Raw genomic sequence first — 16246 nt, forward strand, 5'->3', positions numbered from 1 at the left:
CCCTCCTCACTCTCTCTCTAACCCGCTCTCTCCCTCATCCCACTCTTCTCAGCTGTAGCTAATGCCCCCCTCACTCTCTCTCTAACCCTCTCTCCCTCATCCCACTCTTCTCAGCTGTAGCTAATGCCCCCCTCACTCTCTCTCTAACCCTCTCTCTCCCTCATCCCACTCTTCTCAGCTGTATCTGATGCTTTTTAGGTCCACAGGGTGTGTGGAGCTCCAGGTTTCCACTGTGTTGACTGAAACAAGGCCCAGAGCAGAGAAGTGGTGGTGGTATCTCACGTTAGCTCAGCTCTGTTAGTGGTTTGGCAAGAGTTGATTTTGCCGTGTGTGTGTACTTGAAAACGCATGCTGTGGACTCATCCGTGTGTTAGCCAGGGCGGTGTACTTCACTGTATGTCTGATTTAGCAATAGAAAGCTTTGAGATGAGGGTAGGGCTGGGACCAACGTCAACTGCCAAGGCAACCAGTGACTTTCAAGTAATGATCCCAAATTTGTTGTAAAAGGCCATTTTTCTGTTTTAAGCTCAAAGGCATTGGCACCAATTCGACAATGGCATGGCACAGACACGACCAAGTGACAATTGCAAGTAACGCAACAGCTATGTGGTAGGTTAATATCATTGATTTGATTCTGGTACTAACGAAACCCATCTAAGAAGGTTTTTACAGAGGAGATTTTAGTCGCACAATTTTACGTCTAACTATATTTCGTGTAGTATTTCTCAATGAAAAAAATTGCATTAAAATGAGTCATCTCGTCATTACTGAAGAATCCCTGCTGTTGAACAATCACAGACGAAGGGGCGTAGACTTGTTCGGGCAGCCAAAAAGGTTGTCTGCCCGAACACCCGAAAAAACCCTTAACGAAGTCCAAAACTAATAAAAACATCACAATGTCGTCATAATATATGCACAAACTCATCCCAACTCTTTTGGCTGGGAAGCATGCAGACGCCTTTAGGCAGTCTCCCAATGGCATATCCCAATGTGGGAGCTTTTATTAGGAGATGGGGAAGGAGAACATTGGAGGCGTGAATAACAAGTGCAGAATAGAGGGGTTGAGAGACGGGTAGAGGGGAGCGCATGTTTAAAGAGGAGTGTAGGTTAAATAAGTGACTTAACTACTGGGCTAACACCACACACACACACACACACACACACACACACACACACACACACACACACACACACACACACACACACAGTTGGTTCTCTCTTAGTGGTGTAGAGTGTCTGTCAGGGCAGCAGTGTAACAGTTTACTGAGGCCTGCTGAAAGCTGCTGTCAGGAGGCTCTGGACTCCTCACCACCTCCTCGCTCTCTCTCTCCACTCCGACCTGCCAACTCCCACTTGTTCCCCTTCAAACACACACAGGGACATTGCGTGGGTTTCTTTATGAGGGCTCACTGGGCCGGGGGGTGGTGGAGGAGGTTGCCTCCAGACAGCCAGTGTCAGAGGAGAGAGTAGTTCAGCTGATTAGTAGAGATTACACCACATTTTCCTACTCTTCAATCAATGTGTCCCTGATAATATCCCTGGCCCCTGATCCAGTCTGCTGTGCCCAGAGAAGTCTCTCCTCCCCTGCTGTCTGTGTGTGTGGTCTCACCCCTCTCAGGGCTGGTACAGGGTCTGTCCAAGGGCACTAGTATCTGACTGATCCCCTCTGATTACTGGGATGATTGTTCACCCTCTCCTCTGAGGAAGCACAAGGTGGTGTAGAGTTTGATAGATTTGATTTTAATTTATTCGATAGTTAAAGGTAGTATGCTGCTCAGCCGGAGGGAACATTGGTGTTCCTATATGCCCTGTACCCCTTCTCTCTCTGAACTGTTAAGAACAAACTGGGTTTGTCTTTTGTGGAAAACACTAACGCTTTACTACATTCAAGACCGACTGTGTAAGTTGCTGTGTGTGTGACTGCTTTAGGATCTGTTGTGTGTTTGGGTGTGTGTCATGTCAATCTGACAGACACACACAATCTCTTATCTGGCTGTGTGTGTGTTTATCTCTTAACTGAGTGTTTGTGTGTTTAGGAGCTGTCGAGTTGTGGCTGGAACAAGAAGGAGAAGCACAGCTCTGCCCCCAATGCTGTGGCCTTCACCCGCAGATTCAACCAGGTAACACACACACACACACACACACACACACACACACAGAAAAGCGGGGGGTGAATAGGGGGAGAAATGTACACCTAGAGCTGAGTTATGAGCCTTCAGTCTTGGCTAGCAGGTAATGGAGCGATTACATCCTCTCTTCACCACATCTCAATTCATCCCTTCTTCCCGAATCCTTTGTTTTGGAGGATGTCATGGTAACAAAACCTACCTTCTGCTGACTTGTTGACTCATCTCCTATAGGGAACACACACTCAAACCCAGTCTGTCTCATTGTTTAGCCCCATCAGACTGATATGGCTAATGAAGGCTCAGAAGAGACCTTAGACTCCTTCCCTCACTGTCTCTGGTGTTTAACTGTTTGGACATATTTTTCTGTGGTCTGAGAATGTGTTTGTGCATGGTTTTAGTATGTGTGTGTGCGTAAGTATAATTGAGTGTGTGTGTGTGGCCCGCACTCTCAGTGCCCTGTGAAGTCATCCACAGGAAGCCCCCTCATGACGCACAGGCGGCCTTCACCTTTAATCCTGCTCTTTCTGCCCCTTCCCTCTCTCCAATCTCCCCAGTCTCTCCCTGCCCATTTACGTGTCTTTAAGACCTCGCGGTCTCCTTATGAGATTATGTTAGAGGAATGTGTTTCTGTGGAAACTTCCCCACTTCTAGGCTAGCCCAAACAGCCGTTACAGATGTTAGTTCGCTGTACACCACAGGGCTGGCCGACAAGCAGCAGGCAGATGGGCATCAGCGAAGGAAAGTGAGCCTTGTGAATAATGGGGCTTGGACAGGGAGAAGAGGCAGTCCCAGAGATGCTCCAGTCTTTGTACTCTTCCTTTTAACTGTTATTGGCAGCAGTCTTTGGACGACAAGGGGAAGTCTGCATTCTTTCAGTCTAGTACTGCTCAAGTCGAAATCAACCCTTAGCTAGCTCCATACTGCTTCGGTATGACTTCATGTTTATCTGAAAACACTGGATTAATGGAAGCAGTAAGGTAATTGTTCAACCTTGCACTTTGATAAAGGTTTTGGATTGAGTGTACAGGTTGGTATGACTGGAGAGGGGTAGCTGTTGAGTGGGATGTAGTGGGGAGGTGGGTACAGGGATGGAGAGGGGTGAAAAGGTTAATGGGGGTGTTAGGGTTAGAGCTAACGAAGGTTGAAGAGGGGTAGAGTAAGTTCTGGGTGGATGGGGCCTGAGAGGAGGCTGTTTCCTAAACCTAGTCCAGTTTCCCATAATGTAGGATCAGACTCTCTACGTGGGTCACAGCCAGTACTACCGGGTGGCTACTTTAGACTGGGTCATGGTTTGAATTACACTTCTGTTTGTTTAGTGAGTCACTAGTAGTAGTTGAAGGCATCAGCCACTAACCGAACCCTAGCCAGGCCCAGCTGTAGCCTCTTCAACACTCCTTACCCAGGCAGTGAGAGAGGGAGCTATGGTGAACTGCTTTTATGAGGGACTCAGCCACATTAGAGCTAATCCACAGCTATCAGCTGGTATCTCTATGTTCCATACTATTTATGATGAAACAGCAGAGCTTTATAAGACCATAAACACTACAGGAAAGACAACTAAGAGCCTCTGCTTTTTCCTCTGGCCTGTAGAGTGCACACACATAGACACATAGACATAGAGAGAGAGAGAGAGAGAGAGAGACACAGAGCATCTGTGTCGTAACAGCTGCCAGAAGCAGCGGGGTGATTTACAGTGACATGAGGACAGTGTAGTGGCCATATTGGACAGGCCTATAAACCTTCTCTGCTGGGAGTAGTATTACAAGGCTGCTGCAGCTTTAGTTGGATATTATATGAGACTTTAGTGGCTTATAATGTCACCACTGTGTCTGCACTGCACCTGTGGCTGAGGGCAGGTGTGTGCGTGCTAGAGGGAAGAGCTTGTTCAGGTGAACAGTACTGCCTCACTGGATTGTGGGATTAGTTTTATTAGTGGATCTCCATTCTCTCCTCTGTCTCTCTCTCTGTTATTTACTGCAGTGTTTTAGATTCTAGCCTGTGCCCCCTCCTGTTTACTATTCCCTTCGTCTTGACTTCCATGGAGCAAAAACACTGACTTTTCTGAGAAGAGGCACTCAAACCAGATGCAGGCCACTGAATAACTTGACATTTTGAAAGAGAGTCAAGGTGCATGGACATCTCCTGAGCCAGAGGGTAGTGTAGTGGTGTGACTGTCGCACCCTTGGTCTGGTTCATAGCGTAGGAGCCTTTTGGTGTAGCATGCCAGGATTTAGAGTCTCTAGGCTGTTAGAGAAAAAAAGTGATTTCGCTACCCTGCAACTCTTCAACCACTCTATCTTACGTGACTGTGGGTTTCTATACAGAGCCACCTGCAGTTAGCTAATATCGCAGACTGTCCCTCTGGGGGGGGGGGGGGCAGTTTTGTTAACCAGAGCAACCCCCCTCTCCCCCTTCTCATCTTCAGCACAACCCTGCACCGTACAGTAGAACCATAGTCACACACACTCTCTCTAAAGGTTTGGAGATGGGAAGAGAGAAAGTGAGTGGGAGGAGAGCGCGACTCCTGGAGAGATGGAGATAAAGCCAGTGAGTGGGAGAGGGTGATGGAGAGTGAGATAAGGAGAGCGATGGTTGCAGAGAAAGACTTCAGGGACCATCGGTACTGTGTGTGTAGTTGATGACATTGATGTCTTCGTCTATTACACAGACAGGCTGGATCTATTTCCTTTGTTTGTCCTGTGGTTAGATGACATCAGCACTCTAGATCTCATCTTGGATCTGCCCTGATCTCTCTCTCTCTCGAACAGTGTACAGACAGCTGTAGACTATAAAAGACTCAGGAGGCCTGATATCAGCTTATTCTTTCCCCATTACTTCTCATCTTTCTTTCCTCTCTCATGAGGGCTGTTGGACCAGATGCTGACTGATTTATTGACCTTATTTGCTTTGCTATGAGAGGAGATCCGTGCATGTGTGAGAGAGAGCTCTTGGCCAATGGCCATTGATGTCTCGGTCCGATCACTTTGTTCTGTCTGGGGGTTAACACACACACACACACACACACACACACACACACACACACACACACACACACACACAGACACACACAGAGACAGACAGACCTCATTCACTCACAACGTGTCAGGAACCATGGCAGGAACATTGTACGGTACCTGATGTTAAATGGCTATTATGGTTAGGTCTCAGCCAGCAATCACATTTATGAGTGTGTGTGTGTCTTCTCTGTCTTAACCATCTGTCTGCTTGTTGTTGAGCACTTTGTGCTATGCATTTATTGTCGTTGGTTGATTGTTTTGTGTCTCCAGACGACTTTCTGGGTGGTGAGGGAGATTCTGCATGCTCAGACCCTGAAGATCAGAGCTGAGGTACTCAGTCTCTACATCAGAACTGCCAAGGTACACGCACTGTACTCTACTGCGTATGCTCTACAGTAGTACTTTGTGAAGCAAGAACCACAGATTCTTGATTCATATTCACGAGTGGACAATAAATTGTAATGTGAAAGCGTGTGTATTCATCCTTGTTCTCTGTTCCCAACAGAAACTGTGTGACATAAACAACCTGCATGCAGTGATGGCTGTGGTGTCAGGCCTACAAAGCGCTCCCATCTATAGACTCTCCAAGACATGGGCGGTGAGTTACTGTGTCCCTGCAGCTCAAAACAATGATCCTTCTCAACTGAGATGTGTTGACGGTGTGAAGAGCAGTCGCATATGTAAATGGTCCTTTTCTATTTCACCAGTTATTACACTGTCAATACATTGCTGGAATATGTAATGGTCTTGTGTATTGGAAGCATCTGTGCAGAAACCTCAGAACAGAGAAAACCGCGAGAGGGAACGGTCTGATTCTGATCCATCCTCAGACGGACAGAGCCTTGGAGATTAGGGCTGACATAATGACATACTGACGCGGTGATATCATGGTGGAAATGTAATATTAATGTGAGTGATATAAACCCCAGTAGTCAGCAGTACACACAGCAGACAGCCAGAAAATCCCCTGGACCACTAGACCTGCCTGGCCAGAGAGACCGGCACACCTGCTCCTAGTCAACAAACACACACACACACACACACACTCACTCTCACTCTCTCACTCTCTCTCACACACACACACACTCTCTCACTCTCTCACACACACACTCTGGATAACATTAGGCCGTGGCCAGAGTAGAGCTTATCCCTCACCCAGAGCTCCTGTGGATATCATCAGTAGTGTTATCACGACGTCTCCTGAGACCCTGCTGAGCTGTTATGACAACTGTTGCATTACCGCACTGTTGCAATGTGACTTAAGCATTACGATGATCATACCAGATGCATCGTTATTTACCAGCCACATTTGTAAGTGTTTTCCAAACAAGCACATAGAGAGAAAGTTTGCCAAGTGCGAAAGAAAAGCAGTGCTGCTCTCGGATCAGCTTTTGCCATTCAAATCTTACCTTAACATTGGAATTTTTCCACAATACTGACGACGGATCAGCTCCTAGAGCGATATTACCACCTATGACTGCAAATAGGCTATTGAGGCAGCTTATCGCGCTTACCGATAATAATGCACTAAATCAGTGTGCACGTTATTGTGTTCATGTTGTCCCTCATTAAACACATTGAGGCAAAAATTAGACAGTAGTCTTGTCGCAATATATAACTCAATTGATTGAACATGAAATTGATTTCAATATGATTGACCTTGTAGATGCTCGCTAGTATCGTGGCAAAGTAACAAAACCCAAAGCTAATTTAACTTCTATAGGAAAACAGCCCTAATGTTGGAAATAAACATCATTTGTTGTTATCCAGAGTCACATTAATTTATTGTTTAAGCTACAGCACATAATATTTTATAGAACCAAAAGGTTTGGTCTGCTTCGTGTTTTCAGTTTTGTCATGGTAAAAATATTGCGATACTGGTATTGTCACGGCCCTAGTATGTGTACAATAACTCAACTCAAACATATTTCTCTGTCTGTCTCTCTAGTTGTTGAGTCGGAAGGACAAAGCAACGTTTGAGCGGTTGGAGTATCTCATGGCCAAAGAAGACAACTACAAGCGTCTCAGAGACTACATACGCAGCCAGAGCATGAACTCCTGCATACCATACCTGGGTAAGAAGACACACACTTCCTATTTTAAAGTGACGTTTTCATGAGTCCCCCATATTATGCCCCTAGCAATCACCAATAACCATAATCAGCTGCACCCACTGGTAAGTCGTCACAATTTACAGTATACCTGTTTCCCATTCGTCAGTCTGCCCTCTGAGGGGCAGAGTGAGAGAAAGCGGGGCAGAGATAATGGTGAGAATGAAAGGAGTGAAAGAGAGAAGTCCTTGTCAGGTCTCTGCATGAGGAGTATGTGACCATGTGGTGTTTAGAGCTGGACAAACACATGAGTCATGGAGAAATCATTAAAATCACATTCATGATTTCCTCTGCTCCATCCTTTTTATGTTTATATTTCCTCTGCTCCATCCTTTTTATATTTCTTCCCCCTTTCCTTCCTTTCCTCTCTGGAAGCTGAGCACTAACAAAGCCCAGGAATCCCCTATGAACTACAGCACCATCCATCTTGCTCCCTCTCTTTCTCGCTCGCTCTCTCTCGCTTTCTCTCACTCGCCCTTTCTCTTGCGCTCTTCCTTTCTTTCTCTCTGTGTGGTTGTTTTCCTGGATTTTATTGTAGGCCTATTTTTTTCTACCTGTGTTCTTTGAGGGCTAGATTGAAGGTTTCCTATTTTATTAAAGCTAGTGAAACCAGACTTCACTCTTGTTTTTGGTTCCTGTTGTGGTTCATACAGGATGAATGTGAAAGGCAGGAATCTCACTCACGCACACCACACACACACAGGTGTTAGGGATTTCTCAGCTCTGTAAAGACAAGAAGTCAGATTGGTGCATGCTGTTATATATAATTATATATTTGCATGCATCTTCACTGTGTGTGTGTGTGTGTGTGTGTGTGTGTGTGTGGAGAGATCCAGTCGTGCTGGTGTCATTTCTGAGCACATTGCATTACGTTTCTCTTTATAGCCTGGCCAGCATCCCTGTCAGAGGCTTTATAGAAGAGAGGAAAGTAATAAAACGGAGAGCTAAAACACAGTGTTTGCGCACAGGCACATGTGTTTCAGAGCACAGATCTACTTTTTAGGTTTTGTGTGAAAGTTGTGTAGGGTGCTGGGCTGAGCTGCTCTGGCAGACTGGGGGGAAAATGCTGCTGTGTGTGTTGTACAGCAGATCTGAAACGCATTAATACTCGGTCATTCTCTACTGCCATAAATCTACCACGTCGTTAGAGAAAGAAACTGAGGGAGAGGATGGGAGAGTGAGAGAGGCACAGTGCTGGCATAGAAGCAGCCATATCCTAAAGTGTGTGTGTGTGTGTGTGCAGTGATTGATTGACTTCCCCCTCTGATTTGTTATCATAGGCTGCGTTCACACAGGCAGCACAATTCTGATCTTTTTTCCACTTCATTTTTTTTACCCATCAGATATTTTCAAATCAGCTCTTTTTCAGAGCTGATCTGAATGGTCAAAAGACAGATTAGTGAAAAGTGTGTGTTTGTGTGCGCGTTGTTCCGTTTCTGTGTTCTTCAGTGGAACCCTGATCCTCTTTGTCCACCTGTGATTGTCTCCTAAACAGGCAGTAAAGTAGAGGTTTGTTCATCTGAGTGTGTGCAAATGAGATGTGTAATACTCATGGTACAAACAGGCAAACAAGCTTGCTCTGTTAACAAGAGGCTGTTCTCATTTGAGGTAGCTACTGTACCTTACAAAACCCCTCCAGTCAAATGTTTTAAACTTTTGTACCTCTTTCCTCCAGCATCTTCACAAGGTCCTTTGCTGTTGTTCTGGGATTGATTTGTACTTTTCACATCGAAGTACGTTCATCTCTAGGAGACAGAACGCGTCTCCTTCCTGAGCGGTATGACAGCTGCGTGGTCCCATGGTGTTTAAACTTGCGTACTATTGTTTCTACAGATGTATGGTACCTTCAGGCATTTAGAAATTGCTCCCAAGGATGAACCAGACTTGTGGAGGTCTACAATTTTTTTTCTGAGGTCTTGGCTGATTTCTTTTGATTTTCCCATGATGTCAAGCAAAGAGGCACTGAGTTTGAAGGTAGGCCTTGAAATACATCCACAGGTACACCTCCAATTGACTCAAATTATGTCAATTAGCCTATCAGAAGCTTCTAAAGCCATGCCATCATTTTCTGGAATTTTCCAAGCTGTTTAAAGGCACAGTCAACTTAGTGTATGTAAACTTCTGACCCACTGGAATTGTGATGCAGTGAATTATAAGTTAAATAATCTTTCTGTGAAATTTTTGGGGAAAAATTACTTGTCATGCACAAAGTAGATGTCCTAACCAACTTGCCAAAACTATAGTTTGTTAACAAGAAATTTGTGGAGTGGTTGAAAAACGAGTTTTAATGACTCCAACCGAAGTGTATGTAAACTTCCGACTTCAACTGTATGTCTTTGTATAACTGAAAATCTAGCATTTTACATGGAACGAATGTCCCCCTCCTTCCTCCTGTCTTTTTTCACCTCCCCCTTAACCTTTTCTCTTCTGTGTCCTTGTCGTTTTTGTCTTCCATCTAGCTGCTATGTTCATGCCCTCTCTATGTTGATCTGTCTGTTAATCTTTCGTTTCCCCTCTACTTCAGTATCATCTTTCCCTATTTTCTCTTTCTCTCCCTCCATTTTTACATCTTTGTAGCCCTGACTACCAGCTCTTTTGCGCTCTCTCTGAACTACAATAAATCAAATGTGTTTAAAGCCCTTTTTACATCAGCAGATGTCAGAGTGCTATACAGAAACCCAGCCAAAAACCCCAAACAGCAAGCAATGCAGATGAAGAACTACAGAAATGTGGTTCTCATTGTTCCTCCTCTCCTTGTCTTTAGAAAAGCGTTCCTCTCCTCCTCTTTTCTCCCCCTCACTTCACCTCTTCTACTCTCCACGGCTGCATTTTTTCATTGTGAACTCCTCCATAGAAGACCCATCATCCTCCATTTTTACTACTTCTCTGTTCCTGACAGCTCATTCATACAGCGCTGTAATCAAACGTATCATGTAAATGCCAGCTGTGACCGAGCAGACTTACTAGTTTGACTGACTGTACACCATGTTCACTCAATGTCCTGGATGTTATTGTCTGTTTGCCATGGCGTGGTTGAAGGATAGACAGAAACCAGGTGTGTGAGGTGGGGTGAGAACAGAGGGTATTTAGAAACCGTTTTATTTAGTATTTAACTACATGGAAAGTGATGGCAGAGCGTGGCAGGTATTTACATCCGTCAACTTGACTGTACTGATGGGTGTCTGTACTGATGGGTGTTTGAATTTTAGTAATTTTTTTTACTGGAATGAACAGAAAGGCCATACCAGGGCTAAGTTGAGCAGGGCGTGACTGACTATACTCATTATAAATATGTTGATAAATAACAGAAGGGAGAGACCATGGAGGAAACATTTGGCTTCAGCAGAATCATACGTCTTAAATTAACTCTCGCAAATAAAACCAAATATATTTACATACCAAAGCGAGCTGGGCTGTTTCCACATCACAAAGCACATTGTTACAATCCTTTTCCTCTCTGTGGGAACCCCGAAACAACAAGCCCAAACAAAGCAAGAGCGAGAGGGGGGGGGGGGAGTTAAATGTACATACGTTTTGTAAGCCTGGGGGGGCATGCCTCTCAACCCTTTGACTGTGGAACGTTTTTAACTGATGACATCATAAGGAACTTCTTATTAAATCTTTAGTACGCGGTGAAGAATGGCATTCACTAGCAACAGACCCAGCTTGAGACGAGCAAAATAAAACGGCAAAATGAAGCATTTATTTTCCAGTCAACATTTGTGAAATAAGCATCTGAAATTCCTAATGTAACCACCTTCATAGCGTATTGATGTGTGACATGGTAGAGGACCATACAGAGTATAACATAGTGACTGTTGTAGAAGGCCGTGGCAGCTAGCTCTGTGTTTAGAGTTCATACTTTGTCTGTCCACTGCTGTCTTTCACAGCACTCACTATCATATGGCTGTCTGGCCATGCTAGAGAGGACTCGATAGAAGCACAGCTGAAACAATAGCAGAACGCTGTGCCATCTTCCCTTCAGAGAGGCTGAAGAAGAACCAGGGTTTCCATGAAGCAGTTTGATTTGGGATTTGGGCCTCGACAGTTGAAAACAGCTTCTCTTAAAAATGTAAGAAAGGAAAATAATGTGAAGATGGGTAGCTTGGTGGAGAAGTTGAGACGTCACTGGGTGGGAGGGTAGGGATTAGGATGGGTCAAAGGTCATGGCATAGATAGTGGGGTGGAGACTGTTCCAGGCTCAGTCGATAGGTCGTATCATTATGCGGACAGACTTGAGGGAGTACGATCCTCCTCCGTACTCGGCCCAGAAGATTCCATCCTGGAACTTACTGCGGTAAACCCCTCCGCTGTACCACACTCCATTCAGGTTGGTCTGACCACAGGCGTTGTACCACCAACCTCCCTTATGGAAGTGGGCACAGTTACCTAGATGGGAGAGAAGGGCTTAGTGGTACAGAATATTCTAGTGGTAGTTGTCACTTGAGCAGAGATGTTACAGAGATAGACCACAGTAAAGAGAAGCTTGAGCAACAGTGTACTTGGGAAACTGTAGCATAGCAGTGTGTTGGTGCACTAGTACAGTATTGTACTCGTATTCTAGCTTACACTGTTTTTCCCTTGTTTTACCTGAGAAAGCATCCTTGTCCCTGTCCAGCGTGGTGAACATTTTCCCATTGTGGCTGCTGAGGGAGTCTCCAGCGTTTCCCTGGTAGGTGCCCAGTCTCAGGCGGTAGCCCTCACTCTCAGGCTCCAGGTGGAAGCTGCTGTACTCAGCATACACCTTCTTCCCCACCCAGTCCTCCAGCTCTACAAGCAGCCTGTAGTCCCCCTGCTTTCCCAGGTTAAAGATGTTCTCCAGACCCAGCCAGTATTCACCGTCTATGTTCCCAAAGCCTTTCTGTAGGGGGAGAGGCACACAGCAGGTTATATTATATATGCTTTCCAGGTTCCAAGGGTTTCTAGTAAATGGTTAAAGGTCTGTGAGTTGTGTGGTGGTTGTGTAGTTTCACACCTAAAGCATTTAGAATGTTCCGGTCATCCACCAACTAGCCTAAACGGCAGCAGTTTTTCTAGTCAGGAGCAGAAGGAACCACACCTCTATCTGCAGACAGTAGATACAGTCACGCTCAGAGGACAAAGAAATGGTTAGTCAGACGGTAGACTCCACTAATGTGATTTCTCGCCACATCATGTTAAAGGAAGCCAAACCTTCAGAATCAATGGAACATGTTGAATCTCAGTTGGAGATGATAATATGTAAACGTTCTGCCTCTGCTTTCCCAGTCAAGGTGAATTAACTGGCTGTTGCAGGGGAGAAAGACTATGGGGGCTGCACAGACACCACACACACAGTCACACATTGGCAGGGCCAGGGCTTTCTCCAGAGTGATGGCGTGTGTTAGCAGCCCAGAGTGTGTTGGCGGAATGGTGTTGGTTATGTAACAAAGGAGGGGAGATTAGGGGGACGTGGAGCTTCCTACATCAGCCCCTCCCTGTCACTGCTGGGGTCACAGCTGATTGGAAGTTTGAGGGAGAGGGCTGGACTTCACATGCCATGGGTTAGCGCCAATGGCTCAGTGGTTAACAATAGGCCGATGGATGCAGATACTTTTGTTCTCTCGGTGTGTGTCAGTGTGTGATTGTCTGCGCTACACTACCTTGTAGTTCTCCCAGTTCCTGAAGAAGTTGACCGATCCATCCTTCCTCCTCTGTAGCACGGTCCAGCCTCCGTTGTCTAGGCTGTGTTCACACCAGGCCTGGATCAGCTGTTTATTACTCTCTGCCTTCAGGAGGTACATCCCACTGGTGCTGTGGCCCGCCTGGCGCACCTGGTAGCAGTCCTTAAACGGACCTGAGAGGAGGAGGGAGGAATGGGTCAGTGCCTGCGTCATCATGGCACCCTATTCCCTATGTAATGCACTCCTTTTGACCAGGGCCCAAAGCCAATGTCTCTACTCTGTTAGTCCTTCAGTGCTGCCTCTATGACATAACATCCCCTTCACTAATCACCAAACCATGTCCTGCCTCAGGTGAACAAGACGTCTTCTTTCATCACAGACAGAAAATACATTATGCAGCGTTCGCTGGGGAGAAGAGGCCGGGGGGAGAAGAGACGGGGGGGGGGGGGGGGGGGGCAGCACCAAAGATGGTGCCAGAGAGAGGAGAGGTCATGAGCAGATGAGCTCCTGCATTTTTCAGCATGTTCTTAAAAAATATATAGATTTAGATAAACTTAGATTTTTTTTTTTGGTCAGGGACATATACAGGATGCTACCCTGTACAATTAGAGTCGCACAGTCTACTCCAACCAAATGGAGAAGCCTTAGAAGCTGCCTCCCGCTGTTCAGAGGTAATTAAAATACAGTATCCTGTGTATGTAAAGAATGATAAGACACGAAAAGAGCACAAAATGAAGCTCCTTATGGAAAATCAAGACTTTTTGCTGACCATTGTAAAAATGGAAACATCAGCAACCCTCATCTTCCACACAGACCATCCCCTGGCATGGCACAGTGCTATATTAGCACACTGCCCCTCTGTTGGGGGGGTGTTACCAAGGGGTGGAAACTCAGGATAATAGACAACGAGGACTCTGAGTCAGCGAATATAAATATCTGTAATTCTGGAACAGTATTGGTACAGGGCAACCCCAAACAGTTTCAGCTGGACTTTAACCTAATCAAAGAATTAGCTCAGCAGGAGAAGCTCTCCCTGGAGAAAGATACCCCCACCTCGAGCAGGTCAGACCAGACCTCTTCATTCTATAACCCCACAGACGAGCACCCCCAAGTGGAAAGTCAACCTCCCAGCACAGAGTACTACTCCCTCATTGAAATGAAGGATACATTTACCCAGCTGGAGGTAAGGCAGGTGGAGCTGGAACAGCAGGTAATTACACTCCAGTCAGCACAGACCCAGACAACAGTCTAGCACAACAACACCCCCTTAACCAGACCCGAAGAGCTGGAGAGAGACATATCTGTACTCTGGACTAGAGCTCGACCGAATATGATTTTTCAACGCCGATATCGATTATTGGAGGACCAAAAAAAGACTATACCTATTAATCGGCCGATTCCTATTTTATTTATTTTTTCTCCTTTTTTCCCTTCTTTAATGAACATGTTTCATTATTTGAGACTAAATTGATTTTATTGATGTATTATATTAAGTTAAAATAAGTGTCCATTGTTCATTCAGTATTGTTGTAATTGTCATTATATATTTGTAATAATGACAATTACAACAATACTGAACGAACAATGGACACTTATTTTAACTTAATATAATACATCAATAAATTCAATTTAGTCTCAAATAATGAAAAATGTTAAATTTGGTTTAAATAATGCAAAAACAAAATGTTGGAGAAGAAAGTGAAAGTGCAATATGTGCCATGTAAAAAAGCTAACATTTTAAGTTCCTTGCTCAGAACATGAGAACATATGAAAGCTGATGGTTCCTTTTACATGAGTCTTCAATATTCCCACTTAAGAAGTTTTAGGTTGTAGTTATTATAGGACTATTTCTCTCTATACCATTTGTATTTCATATACCTTTGACTATTGGATGTTCTAATAGGTACTTTAGTATTGCCAGCCTAATCTCGGGAGTTGATAGACTTGAAGTCATAAACAGTGCAATGCTTGAAGCATTGCAAAGAGTACTGTTTGAATGAATGCTTTCGAGCCTGCTGCTGCCTAACACCGCTCAGTCAGACTGCTCTATCAAATCATAGACTTAATATATTATAATTAACACACAGAAATACAAGCCATAGGTCATTAATATGGTCAAATCCGGAAACTATCATTTTAGAAAACAAAAAGTTTATTCCATAAAGTGAAATACGGAACCGTTCCATATTTGATCTAACGGGTGGCATCCATAAGTCTAAATATTGCTGTTACATTGCACAACCTTCAATGTTACGTCATAATTACGTAAAATTCTGGCAAATTAGTTCGCAATGAGCCAGGCGGCCCAAACTGTTGCATATACCCTGACTCTGCGTGCAATGAACGCAAGAGAAGTGACACAATTTCCCTAGTTTAATATTGCCTGCTAACATGAATTTCTTTTAATTAAATATGCAGGTTTAAAAAAATATACTTCTGTGTATTGATTTTAAGAAAGGCGTTGATGTTTATGGTTAGGTACATTCATGTAACGATTGTGCTTTTTTTGCGAATGCGCTTTTGTTAAATCATCCCCCGTTTGGCGAAGTTGGCTGTCTTTGTTAGGAAGAAATGGTCTTCACACAGTTCGCAACGAGCCAGGCGGCCCAAACTGCTGCATATACCCTGACGCTGTTGCACAGAACGCAAGAGAAGTGACACAATTTCCCTATTTTAAAGAAATTCATGTTAGCAGGCAATATTAACTAAATATGCAGGTTTAAAAATATATACTTGTGTATTGATTTTAAGAAAGGCGTTGATGTTTATGGTTAGGTACACATTAGAGCAACGACAGTGCTTTTTCGCGAATGCGCTTGTTAAATCCCCCGTTTGTAGGCTGTGATTCAATGATTCAATGATAAATTTACAGGCACCGCTTCGATTATATGCAACGCTGGACAAGCTAGATAAACTAATATCATCAACCATGTGTAGTTACCTAGTGATTATGTTAAGATTGATTGTTTTTTTACAAGATACATTTAATGCTAGCTAGCACCTTACCGTGGCTCCTTGCTGCACTCGCATAACAGGTAGTCAGCCTGCCACGCAGTATCCTTGTGGAGTGGAATGTAATCCGCCATGATCGGTGTCCAAAAATGACGATTACCGATTGTTATGAAAACTTGAAATGGGCCCTAATTAATCGGCCATTCTGATTAATCGGTCGACCTCTACTCTGGACTGTGGTGAGACAACTTCAACAGGAGAAGGAGCAGGAGAAAAACAGAGCACTAGAGGATAGGATCAGACTGCTGGAGAGGATGAGGGGGGGATGGCGTGTGACAAAACAACCCGTTAGAGAGGTGGCCACCCCCGCAGAACAGCCCACCTCAGCTTCGAAC

The 16246-nt window shown here is 44.7% G+C and overlaps 2 protein-coding genes across 5 annotated transcripts in view; one reads left to right on the top strand and one right to left on the bottom strand.

Moving 5' to 3' along the window:
- Positions 1 to 16246, top strand: part of ralgps2 (Ral GEF with PH domain and SH3 binding motif 2) — a 146063-nt gene that overhangs the window by 77617 nt on the left and 52200 nt on the right. For all 3 annotated transcript variants that reach the window (XM_014216814.3, XM_014216816.3, XM_014216817.3), the window contains exons 5-8: positions 2037 to 2120; positions 5417 to 5506; positions 5652 to 5744; positions 7095 to 7221. In XM_014216814.3, coding sequence (XP_014072289.1) covers positions 2037 to 2120; positions 5417 to 5506; positions 5652 to 5744; positions 7095 to 7221 — 394 coding nt within the window. The remainder of the gene's footprint in view (positions 1 to 2036; positions 2121 to 5416; positions 5507 to 5651; positions 5745 to 7094; positions 7222 to 16246) is intronic.
- angptl1a (angiopoietin like 1a) overlaps positions 10318 to 16246 on the bottom strand; it is a 41388-nt gene continuing 35459 nt past the window's right edge. For both annotated transcript variants that reach the window (XM_014216818.3, XM_014216819.3), the window contains exons 5-7: positions 12879 to 13072; positions 11848 to 12118; positions 10318 to 11646 (exon numbers count right to left, since the gene is read on the bottom strand). In XM_014216818.3, coding sequence (XP_014072293.1) covers positions 11459 to 11646; positions 11848 to 12118; positions 12879 to 13072 — 653 coding nt within the window. In that variant the 3' untranslated portion in view covers positions 10318 to 11458. The remainder of the gene's footprint in view (positions 11647 to 11847; positions 12119 to 12878; positions 13073 to 16246) is intronic.

This window comes from Salmo salar, chromosome 10 (assembly GCF_965601325.2).
Source record: "Salmo salar chromosome 10, fSalSal1, whole genome shotgun sequence".
In the NCBI taxonomy this organism is placed as follows: Eukaryota; Metazoa; Chordata; class Actinopteri; order Salmoniformes; family Salmonidae; genus Salmo; species Salmo salar.